The sequence below is a fragment of the Thunnus thynnus genome, chromosome 5 (assembly GCF_963924715.1).
Source record: "Thunnus thynnus chromosome 5, fThuThy2.1, whole genome shotgun sequence".
Lineage (NCBI taxonomy): Eukaryota > Metazoa > Chordata > Actinopteri > Scombriformes > Scombridae > Thunnus > Thunnus thynnus.
Window position 1 is genome coordinate 15,765,816 of NC_089521.1, and position 19,763 is coordinate 15,785,578.

Sequence of the window (19,763 nt, forward strand, 5' to 3'; positions counted from 1 at the left end):
GGAAATGAATATAGGTCTATGTAATGTCCCCAAAAATGCCCTAGGACCAGGCAGCAGAAAAATGAAGCCAATGCGGAAGTGCCACAAACTGCAGTTCCTCAAATGGCCACTTGAGGCTGGCTCCAAAAGCGAGTCAACCCCATAGACCCCCATGTTAAAACACCCAACTTTACAGCAGAAATAAACATGTTTACAGCCTTGTACAAAAAACGGTTTAGTCTTTATAGCCTGATGACAACTGTACGGGGGAAGAATTTTTATATAAGTCACCCATTTAAATGTTATTAAGGTTTAAAGTTATGCATAATTAAGGGCGTGGCCGCTTTGATTGACAGGCGCTACCACAGAGACACCGTTGGTCAGGTAACACAATCATGGCGTAACCCTAGATTCACAGTATAGGCCTGGCCGTCGTTATTTCAGTGTGTTTTCAGTGCATGAAAGTTAATTGTAACATATTGGTCGCCGAAAAAAGTCTTATTCAGCATTTGGGTTGTACTAAAAGACCCTCTAAGGAGTAGTTCAGTTTTTTTCCGGTAAGCACATTTTGTTTTAATGGTTTTAAGTCGCTTTTTTTCACTAGCAAAGATTAGCATTAGCATTAGCATTAGCACAGTTAACCATAGTCTGTGAATGCACCGTCCTAACCAAGCAAGCAGCTAGCCGCTAGCATTAGCGTCTGGCTCCAAAAATCCAAGATGGGGACGGTCAAAATGCAAACTCGAGGCTTCAATACGTGAGTCCACAAACCAATGGGTGACATAACGGTGGCTACATCCAGTATTTTTTACAGTCTATGCCTAGGATACCGTGTGTGTGTGTGTGTGTGTGTGTGTGTGTGTGTGTGAGTGTGAGAGAGGGAGATAAAGAAAGAGAGTGAGGAATATATACAGGCTTAAGTGTTGGCACATGCTGTGGTAATATCAGGAGAAGGGGAATGGAAGTTATGCAAACAGAATTTAACAGATGTATTTACTGTAATTATAGCTGTGCAATACTGTAACCACCCCCAATATAACACTGCTGTTAAAAACAGAATAGCTTCCATGTCTGAACAAGGATATCCTTTCATTGCCTCATCTTGCAATATTCATGTTAAAAACCAAATATTCCACTCAAACCTTCATATTTTTTTCTACATTGTGGAGGGGACCACATGTACAGCACAGATTTTGTGTAGGTGATGTTTCACGTCAACTGTGTTGTTACTTGATAAATGATGACTTCAATTTCTAATCATTTATGAAATCAGTCATTCAGTTTTCTATCAGTTGACTCAAAGATTGAGCACTAGCCTAATTGTTTTAAGCACTGTTATATTGGCTTTTTTTAAAGTTAAATTTAGCCAGTAAACAACACTAACACTTAATCTTTTCTATATTACACACGAAAACGTAGCAGACTTAATCTTGTGTAAACTGGCAAATATTTCCAAGTTGTTCGTTTTACAAGTAGGTTGTTTATTGAAAATTCATATTCTCATTTTCTATTATAGGCCTTCATGTGTATGGCGAGTATCACCATATTAAAACAGGATTTTTTTCGTATCCGCGTGTCATGAGTGGCATAACTGAATAGTTCTAAGAGTGTAGTTTATAATTGTTAAGTGTACACAAGCAACATTTATGAATGAAAAAGAGGCAAAATAGAAGATAATTATTGTGGACATTTGAGCACCAAATAAAGAAATAATATGAGAAGAATAGAGCAGCACTGGGGAGCTAATAGATGAGAAAAGGCTGAGTTAACTTTCAGCGGTGCCCTTTAATATACTCTCTGCACCAGGTAATGTTGGTGTGCAGTGGCAGAAGAGGGAAATAGCTTTTCAGAATCGATGATGCCTCTCAGAAAAGGGTTTTGCTAATGCATTTACTGAGAATGCAGGTTCAGGACACATTTTCTTATTGCTTGATGAAACAGGAAAGGATAAAGACTTTGACAGATGAAGAATGGATGAATTGATCAAAATGGTCAAAAATCTATATGCCTTGAAATTGTATGCCTCAAACAAATAAAAATATTGATTCTGTAGTCATTTTAACAATGTAAAAACAATCCTATAAAAACAATTCCAATTCACAAACCTTAATATAACATAGTACAGCAGGGGCAAATCAAGCCGATGTTCACGGTGACTAGTAGTAATGAAATGTAGTGATGAGTATTGTAGCCTACTTGTCAATCATTTTCAAGTCCAAAAGTTGATGGAAGGTGGGCTCTGGAGTCATTTCAGTCTATAAAGGACGCTGAGTATAAACATACTATGAATATAAATTTGGCTAGTACCACTTGGAAAGCAAATGTTAAAGCCACTGTGAAGTCTGGAAGTATAATATCATGTTGGTGAAGAAAATATTTTGGATGGAGGGACTTAGCCTAATCATAATTGTGTGGATACAAAGCAGATATGATTCATTTTAGCTTTATGCTGTTCATCTGATACCACTTCCTGTTCTAACACCATTACTCATCTGAATAGGGGTTAGAAGAAAGTTAAAATATTTCAAATCTCTGTACCATGGTATCCAGCGTAATGCATAACGGCAGTAAGCAGGCACATCAAATAGTATGTATATTGGCAAGTCACACAAGAGCGCACAATTAAAGAGAGATTGAGGCGCTATCCAAGAGCAAACCCCGGATGCACCCAAAGACTGTCACTTTCAAATGATGTCTTGATACCATCTGTGCACTGTTGTTTCGCCATCTCCTGTAATGATGCCCTAAAATCTTGAGCACATAAATGCCACATCTCGTTTGCATAACTGTGAAGAGGCTCACATTATATAATATTCCAGTTTTTCAAACACCAATCAACACAGTCTTGCACAGTGTAATTCACTTCCTCCTGGTTTTCATGATTCAATATTTTACCTCCTCTTGATGTCCCTGGCATCTATTTGTATGCAAATTAATTGCGTGACATCAGGCAACTGATGGAAACACTAGAAGCATTGCAGCATTTCAGGCATATTAGGTTATGAATCTGCAGTTGATCATATTCATCTCGTGCATCTTCTTGGAAGTATTCACTTTAGGTAACTTCAGGCTTGGAGTCAGTTCAGGGAAATGCCAAACACAAAAAAGCAGCATTTTAGGCATGACAACACAGCACTTACAGTACCTCAAGGTCTGACTGATGCTTGTACATCAAGCAGGATGTCGGAAGTCAAACAACGATCAGTCAACATGAGACTTGTGTACTGTTCCCCTAGTCCCTGACATTGCTCTATGGCTACGGTGTTAGCATGTGAAGTTCTCAAAGTCAATGTAGTTTCATTCATTCCATCTAACCAACGCACCAAAAAGGACTCTCATACTTGTTCATGATTATATCTTCTTTTACCTCTCATTAAAGACTGCAAAAAAAGAAATCATTAATTCTAGACATGAGGCTAAGACTTTTTGCAGCAAGCAGCCTTATCTGGTTAGGCATTGCCCTTTAGTAATGTGTGGCTGTTATGGTCTACCTTTTTCCCTTCTGTACCCATTACTCACAGTGATAGGGATGGGTTGGAGCTGAAACACTGTGTTTCCTCACAACTGTTGTCCGTTTTTATATCAGTGAAGATGACAGAGAGCAACAGTGGAAAAAAGAGCTGCTGCAACAGCTGACTAATACGTGTGCAGACTAGAGACTTACTAAGACCTCAAGAGAATCCTGCTGCAAAGACTTCTCTCCAATGAACATATGTATATGATATTTACTTATTCTACTACATCCATACATTTTATGCTTACATTTATCTAGGGAAAGCTGGCATGTGTTAAATAGTAATCCTCACATATATACTTGGCAAATGACCAGCATATCAGTGTTCATCTGTAGCCCATCAAGGGTTAACCAACAACCTGACTGGAGGAGTTGATGGTTAACTAACAAAGTTAGACACAGTCTGATACTGTCTGGGACAGTTAGTGTTGAGTTAGGAGCTAAAAATCAATCAGAGTGCAGTGTTTAATGATTTTAATAATTTGCCTTTTGATCAACCTGTCAAGCAAAAGAAATAATAATACATATAAATACATATAATACAATAATGCATGAATCTGAAAACATCAAGTGATCACTAAAATAGTGTTGATTGCACAATTATTGGATAGTCTAACTTTATTCATCCAGGTTTCAGTGTAGAACCACAGCTCACCTGAAGTTCACCTCACTTTTGTCCACATTTATACAACCATTATCTCATTCAAAGTTAGCATGTTTCCTCCTTTTCCATGCAAATTGTAGCTTAAATTAGTAAGACAAACTATTCTTCTTAAAATGTGTGCTTCACGTTGATACAGTCCCAGACGAGATTTTGTGTTCTTGCAGGATTGGGGGGTTGCCTAGCGACGCACTAATCATAGTGTGTTGTCTTATGTATTTACTCATTCATTCAATATTTGTTCCATTTTGACTGTCACGACTAAAAAATCTGTATCTGTTGGTAGAAATAGTCATTATGTGTGGGATATAAGATCAATAATCCTAGCTTTTCCCCAGCTTTAATGTTTCTACATACACACACACACACACACACACATACTAACCCCACTTTCAGATTTTATGAGTGATGTTGCTTCGCATGACGTCCCAGATCAGAGCTCCACTCTGATGTGTCAAACTGCCACTAGACTGGATCGTGACCCAGATACAGTATGTTTCTGTCACAGATGAGAGATGCAGATCAATAGTCATAAAAGCTCTGGAATAGATGGCTTAGTAATGACTTATATCCCTGGTTTAGAGAGATCAAATGAGTTGATCTTTACCTGCTAATGAATAGTGGCTTACCCTCAGTCTGCCTCTTCTTTTTTCTTTCCCTATGTATAAAAATGAATTAGGAGAATCCCTCTCAGTGTTACAGTAATTTCTCTCTGCTACACTCCCTGTAATTTCTTTCTCAATTTTACATGGTTAAGTGTACATACAAAGATAGAATGCTGTGGGGTTTAAGGGCAACAATGGTGTAAACAGTGTAAAATATTTAGGACTGTATGGAGGGAGGATGCTGGGACATAACAACACATTGTAGTTAGTTTAACCCCTTTCCATGATTATTCCATCATGATTCCTGCAGCTACAGGAAGAAAATGGTCAACAGTGTCTCACATGTCACCGATAATATGTATTCTCTCATTGTGCATCGAGTAATTAACTGGTTTGTGTTATTGCAAGCCATAATTTGATCTATTTCAAACTGTATAACACTTTCATTCAGGTTTTAAAATATTTTCAGATATAAGGGATTCCTGAGTTGCTATGACGACTTATGTTTTAAAGTATATCATTTTATATCACCTCTGTGACCACTGGATCACCTCTGGGATTCATTAGGATATTCCACAGCCCTCCTGTTGAATCAGCAGCTACATTTTCTGACAGGGTGTCTATAGAGGCTTTGAAAGAAAGCGCTTTGATGAAATATAGCTACTGGTTTGGAGTCACTCTCTTCTCTAACTGCAATACCTATATTCACATTCAGATTAAAAAAGCTGTGCTATTGCTTTTTACCCTACAGTGCATATTGAGCTTCTCTGTGAAAATGGAAATTTTATCTATAGCATGTACATATCTTCAAATCAAAACCAAAATTTATCTCATTTTTAAAGACGAGTTCAAACTGCTCTGAATGCTTCATTGATTGCTAGCATACTTACAGTAATGCACTGAACAGTTTGTGGCCATCTAAAAGATACAACTGTTTACTAGTCATGAGCAGCAGGAGAGTTGTGTTTAGTAGGAGGCATCTACCTTTGGCAGATTTGCATCATTAATTACTCCTCAACCTTCCAAAATCTGGTCAGATTATTGTGTATATACACATAGTAAGCATCCTCATGCATCCCCAGTCATACACAAACAGTTTGGCGTATGTTTTTGTCATGGTCTGTTTTTATCTGTGACCCATCAAAGTTTTTACTGTCCCTGGGTTAGAAGTCTCTTCACTGGCAAAATTCAGTTGTCCATTTGGTGGTGACTAACCTCTTGTTTTTCAATACTTGAATGCATTCTGTGTGGATGTGAGCTTATAGTTACATAAAAGCTCTCAGATAGGGATGGTCCCCAAAACTCGACAGAAAGTAGCAGTTGTTGCATCACAGAATGAAAAATATGATGCCACTCTTTGATTCCTTTTCAGAAAACAGCACCTGACCATGACCTGACCTGACCACCAGTCAGCTAACATAATCAAACAAGCCTCTGCTGGTCTCGGGCCTTTTTTGGTCTAATATTGAATATTTTTATATTTCACACTATTGAAAGATCAGTGTGATATCCATTGTGATATAGGACAGAAATATAATTTGAAATTTTTGTGATTGAGATATGTTTAACAGTAAATGTTGTCTGGTCTGCAGTTATGTGTTGTGTTGAAATTAACAACAAATGTTTCTTGGATAAAGCCATCCTAAAGCATTATTTTGGCTGTAAGGAAGTTTTTATGATCAGCATTGTTTCAGCTATTTCATTAAATCCCAAACTACTGTAGTACTTCTCTGTATGGGCTGACTTCCAAGCTTCCAAGCATGTTGCAGTTTTGGCCACACCTTTATTAATGATGTCGTAGCAGGTGTTTTGTTTTTGGTAGCTATGGGAGGCACCTAGTATGACATAGCTTATCGCTGTGTGTGTGTGTGTATAAGTGCAGTACCCTTGGATACTATTTGCACTTTTTCCAAAACTTAAGCCATTAGATTCAGCTAACCATTTAGCCAACAGGACAATATGGTGCAGTGCGCTCATTATGTACGGTTGGCTCATTGCAGAGGAGGTGTGCTGGCACTTAGCCTAGCAAGAGCCTGCTGCGTGACAGTTTCTAACAAGGGAGCAAACGGCTTAATGTGATCGGCCATTTGAGATGTTTGATTGCGTAAGGTAATGATGTCTAAATGATATCGATTTTTCTTATGATTTTATATCTCTGTGTGTTAAACTACAGTATTTCACTGAATAAGAGAAACTCATTTTACTAATGTTAATAGTGCCTTGTAATAGATTGAAGAGACAGCTGTCAACAGTTCAAAAGCTCTGGTTCGTCCAGTTCCAGTAGTGTATGTAAGTTAGTGTTTGCTCTAAATATTGACTGAATATCAGTCATTAAATGTTTATATATTTACCCAATTAGTTTACTTGGGTTGCAGAACTATGTATGTGTAAACCCTGAGTATATACAGGACATACACATACTGCCTGTATCTCTCGTTACAGCCAATCGACTTCAGGTTTGGCTTGATGATTCAGAATTGACCGCACATAATTTTAGTAACCGTTTGTGCAAGTCCAAATGAAAAAAGAGTGACAGTATTGTGCACTAAAAAGCACAATCCCTGATTCCCCAGTGTAGCATAGAGTTGAGCCCGGCACAGTGACATCCTTGACCTCCCCAACATCCCCAGCATGCCTTTTAAGAGTTGTGGTGGTGTGTGGAGAGATAATGCAGTGCATGGTATGAAACAGGTCTTAATTGGCTGGCAGGCTTTATGAAGTTCTCACTGGGGAGCCCCATTGATTATTAATAGGCAAGCTGCATCAAAGAGCCACTCCAGAAGCAACCCTGGAAACACAGAGATCAACAGATACTGTACATCCACAACTTTCCGTGGTCCCAGAAAGAGAATTCATAAACATAAGGAAAGTTAATGAAAGCAGGAATTGTTTGAAAACAAGAGGAAGAACCAGGAGCAAGGACAGGAGGAGAAAAATCAGTGAGGAAGCTGCGTGGTTATAGATTTCAATATGCAGTGATTTCTATCACTTGTTCTTTCTGCCTTTTCTTGATATACCCTCTATGACTGCTTTTTGTCACAACTCATTGAGAACGTCCAGCGCAGCTTTGTTTAAACCGTCTCACCTCACAACCTCACTGTTGTGTGGTCACAGTATTCTCTTCTTAGTTTCTTTGCATATCATTGTTTGATTTTACATATTTATAGGACTGTCTGTAAAAGAATGTGGTACCACAAACTAGTGTTTAAAATGTCACATCAGCTCCAGTGATGCATTACCCAGTGCGAAATCTTCTCTGACAGAAAGTAGAAATAGCCATGTCCTCAAAGGTATTCTTTGCAGTATAGGCAAAAACAGAGATACAATAGGTTTTCCATTACATTAAAATGTTTCTCTCTGTCAGTTTGTCACATATCCAGTTCTGTCTGTAGGGGTGACAGATTGAAAAGCCATAGTGAAGGAGCTTGCCAAGCAGGTTTTCTCTTCTGCCTAGCCAAATCAAAACACATATTGATATTATAACTCATAAATGGCATAACATTATGATTACCCTGTTGTGTGCCTAGGAATATTACTGTAGTTTTCATGTATGTGAGCTCTGTGTGTGTGTGTGTGTGTGTGTGTGTGTGTGTGTGTGTGTGTGTGTGTGTGTGTGTGTGTGTGTGTGTGTGTGTGTGTGAGAGAGAAAGAAAGAAGTGGGGGCACATCTGCTTGCTGTGTCAGCCCATGCGAACTGGATAGAGACCGTGGCTTTGGGATGTGGTGCAGCTACTGTAGAGTATTGATTCCAGAATCTTTTAGCGCATGACTAATTTTCCATATGGGGCCTCTGCATGTGGCCCCGGGGCTCTGGATGGGTCAGGCAGTGTTTTGTTTACACTGAGTGACTAATCCCTGCGAGTTGGCTGTGTATATGTGCGTATGTCAGAAAGAGGGAAGCTGTGTGTGTGTCTGTTGACACTTTGACTATGAGGAAGGCTACTGTAACAAAGCATCCCACCGTATGTGTGCACACACACATTCAAACAACAATACTTGCAGTTCTATAAGCTTTCACAGGACAATTGAAAGGTACATACAGTGAGAACATTTTCTCCCACTGGTTAAACTGTATTTTGTTATACAGCCCTCAAACATTCATAGATGAGATGTTTTCATGTCTGGGAGAAAAAAACATTAACATTATGACCATAAGACATCCACTAAAGATATAGCAGATTCATACTTGTTACAGTAATATTAAGTAATGGGGGCGCCTTGGTAGCCAAATGGTCACTGCCCACGCCGAATAACTGCAGCGTCCCTGGTTCAATTCCAGCCAGGAAGCATTATTTGTGTCACACCCTTCTCTCTCTCTCCCCTTATTTCCTGTCTCCCTCTTCACTGCCCACTATGCAATAAAGGCAAAAATGCCAAAAAAATAAATAATTAGTGATTCCATGAGGCTCTTGACCTCAACAAATTCTACATACATGGCTTCTCCAGACAACCGGAGGCTTGAAGTAGAGGATGAATTGTCTTATCCTCTACAGCAGCCTTAGAAAGTCCAATCCTGTCAGGTTAACAAAACCTTTGGTGGATTTTCAAGCCTCTGTTACAGGACATGGAAGATAAGTTGCTGCTATAGGGTATCAGAACATTTTCACACTGGATTATGGAACAAAGATTCTTTTCAGACACACACCGGCATTATGTACTATGCAGGGCACATCTTTGTCTTCTCTAGCAGATTTAAGTCCTGTTAAACATGAAGTTGCCTCATCCCTTTCCTGGCCAATCAACATCAACCATTCTGCTGGTAGAGGAGAGCAGCCATCAGCCATTAATGTCAAGACCAAAGCAAATTCACCAGCGTCTTCTTAATGTCCATCAGAAGAGTTTTAGGAGTTGCAAGCACAGCTAGGTTATACCAAAGGCATTGAACCATCTAGTTAAATTGCATCAGCCATTATATAAGAGCTAAGAGAGCAGCCACTTCCATCTTAACAATCTGACTTCTGATGCCTCAGCTACACCCTCCCATTTCCCATGGAGCCATCCACCTGAACTCCGGTATACAGTCCTATATCTGTCCCTCTCCGAAATTATGGAAGAGAGCCCTCCTCCAAGTCTGACACTAAAGTGTGCTCCACTTCCTTCAGTTACTCGTGCCACCAGAGGGAAAGAGGAGGAAACCGAGGCACAAACTGAAAAGTCAAAAATCAATACAAATTATAATTTAATTCAGTGAATCTCAATATCCAATTCTCACCCAGTATTACATTTCTTATGCCAACTTAAATCTCGCATGGATTTGATATCCGAAAAATTGATATTAATCATATTTTATCTCTATTGTCTGCTCTGTTCTGAGGTCAGTTTTATTGAAAGACTAATCAGCCTATTATATATCTGGTAGCCTGAAAAATCCCTTCAAACACACAGGTACTGCAGAACACCATAGCAGACAGCTAATTCCATATTCTCTCTTTTTGTTTGATGCTTCTCAGCCTCACCAACGAATGACCAAATTCACTATGAGGGAGAGGGAGGTAGCAAGAGAATGGGATGTTTTAAGGGACAGAGAGATAAGGAATATGTGTGTGTTTGTGTGTGTGTGTGTGTCTGAATAAATGTGGCCCCAGGTGACTTCAGTTTGTGAGTGGCCGTGACATTTGCTTTACCAGGTGTAGAGGAGCGTGAAGAAGACTCTGATGGGGTCTGTGAACAGTTATCACATTTACTCCAGGCCACGGGCTATGTGGCTGGTTTGTCAAAGCTGACTGTATGCAACGCTCTCCCTCCCTTTCTCCCACCCTCTCACTGGCTCTCCCACCTTCCCTTTTCTGTCATCTCTCTGCCACCCTCCCTTTTTCTTCCACGCTCCCTCCCAAATTTTTTCTTGGCCCACTGACTGTCTCAGCCACATCCTCTCTGACCCTCTCTGCTTCATGCTACCTTAGCCAGCTGCTTACCTTTATCTTTGTCCCCTCCTCTGCCTCCTTCCCCCCCCCCCCCCCTGTGTGGTTGTCATAGAGAGAAGCAGGTAGGACTTGCTGATGGCCTGCAGTGGACTTAAGTGGTGTTTGTGAATGTCCTCATGTAGAGCTTTATGGCAAGGGTTTTTAAAGCCTAGCGGATGTTTCGGATACACGCATATATTCAACTGGATCCATGCACACACTGCTTTGTATGGTCATGAATTATTCACTTTGTTTTCACTGGGCTGGAGCGCATGAGATGGGGTGAGAGGGGGTGGGGTGAAAGAGATCTGAGCTGAAGAGAGAAGAGGCAGTAGCTGTTAGCTAAGGCATGGGAGCTAGCCTCCTTATAATTCTAGTCCACTCTCTTAATGTTCCCCAGCAATGGAAGTGAGACAGAGAACCTGGACTGCAGTGGTAACCTATAGGTACACCAGTAGCTCCCATTTTTAGGTAGCTGTTTTGCCTGCCAAGTCTCTTAAATGCTAAAAGATATCAGCACATTGTTGTTAGAGGTGCAGGTGGATTTTGTCACTATACAACTGTAAGAAAAGATGATAAATGATAATATTAAATTATTATCCACTCTAAGGTATGCTAATAAAATTTAACTGTTTAATCAGATAGCCCAACCAGTGCCAAGTAATTACCTGAGCTCTTATTCAGTTTATGCAGCTATTTTAGAAGTGTAGTATAGCATGAAGGTCCTCTTTATGATTGATGATTTGTATCTCAGGAAGTAGGTAAAAAAGCTTTTATGTTTTGGGCTCCTTCTGATTGGAAAAAGTAACCTGTGAATATCTGTTTTCTGTCATCATTTGGCTTATTTAAAAATGTTTTGTTTTCTTATCTTACAACAAACTGCCTATGTTTTCAGTGATACTATCACTGCTCCTTTATAGATTGATAATTTTTCTTTTGTGTGTCCAGACTGTGTCTAGTCTAAGGTTGTAACTCTTCTGTTTTGTTTGTTAGTTTCTTGTTTGTTTGGTTGTTTGTTCTTTGTTTTGTCATTGTTGTGTTGTGTTTTATTGTGTCTTGTACTGTTTTGTGTTCCATTTGTTTTGTGAGCATTTGTTTGGGACCCCCCTGAAATGGGACGTGATGATACATCTCATCTTAATCTGAAATTAAATTCATATGTTTATAAATGTGGGTGTTTAATGTCTATTCATACATTAGACTATCCTAAGCATTACATTGTAAGTGGGGCTGCAACTAATGATTATTTACATTAGTGGAAAAGATGTAGATTTTCTTTTTATTCATAAATGAATAATATATTAATTTTCATAAAATGTCAGAAAATATTGAAAAATATCCATAACAATTTCCCACTACTTAAAAGTAATGATTTCAAATTGCTTTTTTTGTCTGACCAACAGTCCAAACAAAATACTCAATTTTTAGTGATAGAAAACAGAAAAGCTTTTATCCTTGTGCGTGAGAAGCTGGAATCCATGTGTGATTTGTATTTTTACTTTATTTGTGACTAATGCAGTTCATCGCTGGTGATTGTTACAGAGAAGTTTTCTGTCTGTCATCTAATCTGTTTATTTTACTTATTGTTTCAGCTTTGAATAATCTTTGGGACGCCGTAAGTTGTGTGTCTCGACAGTCTGATACATTTTAGATGTGACAGAACAGATTGTAGAAGCCTTCTATACTGCACTACAATATTAGAGACTGTCCTCCCAAGAACAGCGACACAATAGGTCTGTCACCTTTAGTGACAGATGCCATGTAGTGGCCATAGTAATTATAACTCAGAGCAGTTGTGCAGTTCAGATGATGTATATAAAAGTTGACAATTTTCCTCATTCGGAGGAGGTGGGGTGGATGGAGGCTATGACCCAACAGTGGACTTTGCCTCAGGAGACCACGGTTTGTTTCTTGTTCCCAACCACAAGTCGGGACAGTTTTTCAAAAACTGTAACTAGGATTGTACCGTAACCTTAACCCTGTGGTTATTATTGTAGCCATGAAGACAAGGGTCACCTAACTTTAAGGAAGTAGTAACTTTAACCCACACCACATATCTCTCTAACCTCAACAAAATGATCATTTTAACACAAACCATGATCTTTCCCTAAACCTATTCAAGTGTCTTTTGTCCCTAAACTTAACCAGACCTTAACCACAGCATTGTCACATCATAAAATATCATGATTTTTTTCGACAGTGATTTTTAACGGTTTTGGAAAGGACAGACAAATGATGTTTACCGATTACTGCTGACAGGGGCGCCATATTAGAAAACGCTCCTGTGTGTCATTCTGGAGTGCATGGTCAATCAACGTATTTGCTCATTTAATATGGAGGACTTGTTGGAATATTAAGGTAGAAAAAATGTTTGATCAAGTTTAGTAAAAAGAGCACTGCATATTAACCCTCAGTCTTTGTTCCCTGTCTTTTTCTCTTGCCATTTGTCCAAACAGATAACTTGTTCCTTGTATGTAGATCTCTTCAAGCGCTGTTGCCCACACAGTTTATCCTTGTATGATGCAAGTAGGATGAAATCCCTCCCTGGTCCTGCCCCTGCTATCTAGGGGAATCATTGTTGCTTATTGACGGCAAGCCATCTCAGGTCCCTCTGCCACATTCCCAGAACTTAATGCTTCTAATTGTGTGATCTGTTGTTATTTATCTTGCAATTGATTTACTCAGATAATTCTAGATAAGAGTCACTTTGTATAATTTAAGTGTTGCATTCTGGCTGCTGATACTTCTTTAAAGGTGTATTTGAAACCGCATAGCTTGTACACAGCTTACAATTAAAAATATCTTTAAATCTTGATTGAAACTAGTATGAAAATGTGTAATTTGTGGAGGGGGGTGTTTGAAATACATTGTGTCAGTTTTGCAGTACATGACCCATTGGAGTCCCATTGGACCATGGATTGCTATATAAAATGGGAATATTGAGCTACACAACAAGCTCTGGGTAACAGTTATCCATTTTCCTTGCCCTAAAGACCTCGCAGACTGAAGCTGCATACATGTAGAGTAATCAGCTAAATCCTCTAATGTATTAGGGCTACCTGCCATGCTCTTTCTCCAACACTAATGGGATTACATACTGTAGAGTGTCCAGCGGTGGTGGAGCTCTCACATGCAAGTCTCTGTAGTGCAGGGAGATACTGTACACCTGTTTCACTTTCTGCTGGGTGAATATCACTTGCAGACCACTATTTACAGTAAGACTTAGAATTATTTAAGTCCACACTATATTTTGTTATAATCATGCGATAGGGAATTATTTTGTGAGCTATATACTGTATCTTTCTGAATAATATGTGTTTACCTCAGCTGAAAGCAAACATGTGCCTCCAAATTAGCGCAGTGGTATCTGCTCTGAGACTCTCCTGTCAGTTAAGTCTTTCCACAAGGTCATTGAGCATGTAGGATAGCAGCAGGATTTGTTTTTAAACTCTTTTCTCTGAGAAGCTCTCTGCAGGAATCTGAGGCTTTTCTGATATAATGAGGTGATATTTTGGCTAAAACTATCATCACAGGAAATCCAATGAGACACACTGGAACTTTACAGGACAGGGAGAAAGGGAGGGGGTGGAGTTTCTGCCAGTGGTTCCTTGTCTTCTAAAGTTTCAGTGAGACACACTGAAACGTTATAAGATGGGGATAGTCCAGGATAGGTCAGGATATCTTTTCTTTTGTTTATTTCCAAATCTTGACATCAACAGCTTCTGTGTTTTCTCTTGGCCATATGGAAGTCTGATGATTTGATTAGAAGATTGGAAGAGATTCCATTAAAGTGACGTGTATGTAACTTTTAAGTCTACAATTTATTTTTTTTTTCATAAAAAACAAGAGTGAGATTTCTAAGCAATAAAAATAATGTACCACACACACCCTAACTCCCGTTATGGCTGCTACAGCCTATTTTTTGAAAGTGGCCGGGAACAGAGACGGATCAATGCACAGGCATTCTAGGCACATCCCTAGGGCCTCATTGCCACTAGGGAGCCCAGACAGAGGGGTGATGAATATCAACTCTTTGTTTAACATATATTTAAAATATATAAAATATTTTAAAAATATAAAAATCCTATCTAAAACTTTATTTCAGTGTTTATATATTATTTATGTATTTTTTTTAAACATACAAAATGTTACTTTAGTGCCAATGTGCAGGAAAAAGTACAGTATTTCTGGTTCATTGGAGATCATGCTTGTATGTAAATGACAGAGAGGGGCTTTACACAAGTCTCTCTTGGGCTCTGTAAAAAGCCCACAAGCCAGCCTCAGTAACTGGCTGCTAGCCCCAACATTACATTAACAGAGCAGCAGTGGGTTGCAACTTTGACAAATACTTAGGATGATTCCTCTATGACACAAAAACACCACCATTAGTAACAAGAATGGATAACAGATGAAGACAACATATCAACAACAATGTAGAAAGGGTGTTAAAAGCAGGTAAAACCTAATTTACTGCATGTGTCCGTGTGTGAGGACGACTCAAATACATGATTATGAAAACAACAGAAGAACAAAGAAAACATAATTTCTAATAGCCTACTCATTGCATCGTCTCAATGTGCTATTCCTTATACTTCGCATCACCTCACCTGGCACTCTGTGATCATTCAGCTGTTGAAATGGCTGCTTGCCTTATTTGGTATATGCTATTAATGACTTTTTTATACATACTCTAATGGTTTTGCATGTAGTCCTCATTTATGATGGATATAATGATATTTAGCATGACGTGTTGCATTGGCATGTGAGTTGCATTCAGATTTGAGTATGAGTGTAGGGGTTAGTATAGTATTTGTAAACCCATGTCTATCTTTGGTGTCAGGTTTTTTGGTTGTGTGTCACCTTTTTCAGCAGCATGTATGTTGAGCCTGTACTTCAATAAGTCCTGTAACTCTATGGTCTTTATACCTATAGTATATTTAACTTTTTTACATGTAAAGTGGAAGGAGGAGGGCATGCAACAGTCAACCAGAGTGCTAAACGTTACAAGTAAGAAAAAAACAGCAGACAGGGTCAGCAAAAGAAAAAAGAAAGTAACAAATAGTGGAGCAAGGCCAGAATAACCTTTGGTCCAACAATAACTTGATTGAAAGAAACAAAGCAACAGTTTGGTTTCCTTCCTCAGAGATGGCATCTTCTTTACTTGACTGGTAATGGAACTTCTAACTTTAGCTTCTTTTTGCATTGGTTAGCGCAAGATGGGAAATGTTAAAGTATTGCACCAGAGGCTTAAAATGATCGTATTTCAGGAAAATGATTGCACACGAGTCATAACTAAGAGGACAAATAGGTGTAAATATGTAATTTCAGTAAAAACTAGGGCTGTAGTCTGTTGGTCAACTGCTCGATTAGTTGGTTGATATGCTCTCGTCCGACTAAATTCTCATTGGTCGAATAATCTCTGTGTTATTTTCATAAGGAGAAAAGTGCTACATCAATAGCTTTCCAGGAGTAATCCATTATTTCCTGCGGCGGGAGGGACAGACTAACAAATTACCTGTGAAAACAACAGTGTATTTAAAACACCCCTGTTGTTTTCACAACTTTGAACTCGCCCAACCTAATGGCGACTGCAGGGTCTAACTGTACTGAACATTTACTGAACGTACTGAATGTTTACTCAATCTGTGTTTCTCCATAATAACACAACGAGAACCCCCGCCAGGACAAAAAAATTTCCCAGGCAACAACACAGACGTTGGCTCACATTTTGGAACAGTGCTGCACAGAGGCTCCTAAACGCTATTGATTTCCGAATGAATGATATTTGGCGTTATTTTTGGCATTAAAAAAATATTTTTTGGCCTGATGGGGGTTCTTGTTGGCCTGGCAGCCCGCCAGGCCTGTGCAATTATAGGGGAAACACTGGTGACTACTACAAAGTAAACTTATGTTAGAATTATTTTTATTAAGCGGAAGCATAGGTTACACAAACTACCTCTCGCATAACCAAGTTTCTTTTGTCATAATTGTAACTGCACATGTAATCAGACACATCCAAATTGCATTTATTAATTTATCAGCTCCTCAGTGAGTTATGCTCACTTGTTAGCTTGCCAGTTTGTAACTTAGCTTGTTATCAACAGACCTAAGTTACATACTACAGCCAGTCAGACTGAAGATGATGTGGATCGTGATGTTAGTGGGATTATTCACTTGTTGGGTAATTCGATGACTGCCTGTTACCATGGCTTGATTTGTCACCCCTGTCGAGGTGAGATCCTTACTGTTGCTAGTCAGTCAGTCAGTGGGCTTTTAGTGAGTATAATGCTAGTGGTTAGCAAGTATATTTTAGCAAACAACTGCTGTGGGATCAGATGTTATAGGTCACAGTCATTAGGCCAGCCATATGCCCAACAAGGAATGCCACAACAATAAAACAAAAAGTATTATTATATTATATATAAAGTAATAGTTTCCCCCCCTCATGTACATTAATGGGGTGGACAAAATATTAGTAACGTTTTTCAATATAATGCACTCCAGTACACCACCACCACCCACTACAACCTCAATAATAAACATAAAGTAGATATATCACCTTTCTGACAATGCCACAGAAACCAAAAATGTATAAACTTTGTAAAAGTAGAATTTATAGCAGAGCTGTTGGATCGCATTAGATTGCACAGGTGTTCCTAATAAAGTGCTTGTTGAGTGTATATCTGCATGAGTGTGTCAACTCAAGTGCCTACATTATCTTTTGTAACAGCAGCTGGAGAGCTTTCATCACTTGCATTCTCCCTGAAGTGCTTGCTTTAAATTCCACCCAATAAGAAAATGCTGTCTTGGGGCTGTCGGGTCAGCTTGAGCAGTGATGGCACTGGGAACACAATGGAGCATAGCACTGACTTAAGATCACAATTAATAATTTACAGACCTGCCACAAATGTTTCATGGCACATTTTCCTTCCATGAGAAGCTCACTTGTTTAACTGGCTGTGTAACTGGCAATATGGCAACACTCAAGCCCTTAAGTATTTGTCACCACACAGAGGTCATGTATTGATCTTTTCTGATAAACATTTCCAATGTTGTCTTTAGTTTAGAGTTCAATTGAATGTGACAGCATTATCAGCATAGGCCAAAACCTTAAGCATATTGGTTGATCAACACAAAAACAACCAGTCTTCATGGCAGAAAACATCACAGTAACAGAATATGTGATTGCTTTGGGATGCCTGTTTTAGAGCACACGTGGATCAGGATCAAGGTCAGATTGATATTATTTGTTTAGTCCTTAATCACAGTCCCAGTCTCGAGGCTTCACAGGGCCTGCATGATGAAACAGAAAATAAAAACAGCACCCCCTACGAGAATGACCCTCAATGAGTAAAAACTCCCACGAAAACCTCATCTACATTTATGGCAGTTTGTTCTGTCTGTGCGTCACTGTGTTTGCCAGGGAGCCATTTGATCAGCGACACCCCCGACAGATAGATAGCATGAAGGCCAAATCCTGTCCAACATTGATCTGGCCAAACAACCCTCCCTCTCCCGCCCCCCTCCTGATGTCACACAGTGTCAGTGCACCATAGCTAGAGCAACAGTATTTTTATTACTGTGACAGCAACAGTGTCACATTATCACCACCTTAGCATATGCTGAATTCAATTTATTTTACATTTGATTTATGTAGCATGTTATAAAAGTATCAAACTTAAATTAGGCTACCTTTTTGTTATCCCATATGAAGAACTGTAATGCTGCTGCCATGAAACACTATTCAAACACACTTTCAGTTAATTCCAAAGATCCAAATATTTTTATGGAAATGATGATTAATCCACTCCTTCCATTCTGCTTCTTGTCCTCTGTTTTTGTTTTATCTATTTTATGCTATTTAGAGATTGAATGTGCCTCATTTTATGCTAATTGCTTTAGGATTATCTTTTGTGCAAATCACAGATTGGAGTTAAATAATTTTACACTATTCTATGAATGTTATTCATTCAATCTTGCTTCGTGTCTGCATCTGTTCTTTAGTTCCAAGTTTCCTTGGTACTTATCCTCTCTTTGTGTTTTTACCCTCTATCTCTCTGTAATCTCCTATTACCCCCTCCTCTTTGCCCATTCCCTCTCTGCCACCCTCCTTCCCTGCTTCTCTCTCCCTGCCTCTTTTTTTCTCCCAGGCAAGTGATGCGCGCTGCAAGAGGTGTGTGTGTTTAGTGTGAGCGAGAGCCATCGGTGTGTGTGTGTGTGTGTGTGTGGAGAGAGAGAGAGAGACATAGACCGAGCCCCTAACACGGAGCATGCCTCTGCGTCCAGCAGCCGGCAAACATGAGCCACCCAGCCCTCCACGGCAGGACCAGCAGCAGCAGCAGCACACACACACACACTCACACACACTCACACACCCTTACACACACGCAGCAAACGGCAGCCAGGGGGCCAGCACTGACAGCGGCAGCTCCCGGGAAGAGGACAGCGGCGTTCCCGTTCCTGTCAGTGTTCTGGCTTTCCGTCCCGGTGCAGAGCGGAGCCACAGTGCAAGAGCACCCATGGAGGAACCGACAGGCAACACTGTGGTCATCCGCATTGGAATCCCAGACCTACAACAGACGGTAAGAGCTCATTCTGTAGCCACTGCTGGAGAGAGGATAAAAGAGAGGGAAGCTGCCTCTCCCCCTTCCTCTCTGACTGGGTCCTCTCTACCTCTTCTGTCTGCTTTTTGTTTCTGTTGAAATATTTTCAGTTTCCCCTCTCTTTTACTTTCTTTACAAGCCTTTCTTCATCCCATCCCCCCTTTTTCTCTTTTCCCTCTCTTTCTCTTTTTTTTGGTATGCATACTTAGTGGCTGTATTTGCTTGCTGGCGTCTTGGGGTTCCACTCCCCCCGCCTCCTCCATTGATGTCTCGCTGATAAATCTACCTCTTCATTAACTGGACTTCAGCTGACTTTGACAACTGGCCACTTAGGGTGAGAGTGGAAGAGGGCGGGGAGAGGGGGAGCCAAAGAGAAAAGGCATCATGGATACAGAAGGCTATGAGAGGCATTGTAAATCCTTGAGAGGACATAAAGCAGAGATGCAAGATAGTTATACCTGAACTGAAACTTTACCTCAACCTTTGTCTCCTTCTTTC

General features: G+C 39.7%; 1 protein-coding gene across 4 annotated transcripts in view; it reads left to right on the forward strand.

The window, feature by feature from the left end:
* The first annotated feature begins 398 nt into the window (after positions 1-398).
* shank3a (SH3 and multiple ankyrin repeat domains 3a) overlaps positions 399-19,763 on the forward strand; it is a 174,517-nt gene continuing 155,152 nt past the window's right edge. For 3 of the 4 annotated variants that reach the window (XR_010928391.1, XM_067589523.1, XM_067589524.1), the window contains exons 1-2: positions 399-536; positions 18,813-19,244. Coding sequence is in view for 3 of the 4 variants with exons in the window: in XM_067589523.1 (XP_067445624.1) it covers positions 18,933-19,244 (312 nt within the window). In the remaining variant the exon portion in view is untranslated. Of the gene's footprint in view, positions 737-18,812; positions 19,245-19,763 lie in introns of all 4 variants that reach the window. The other variant, XM_067589522.1, reaches the window with a different exon arrangement.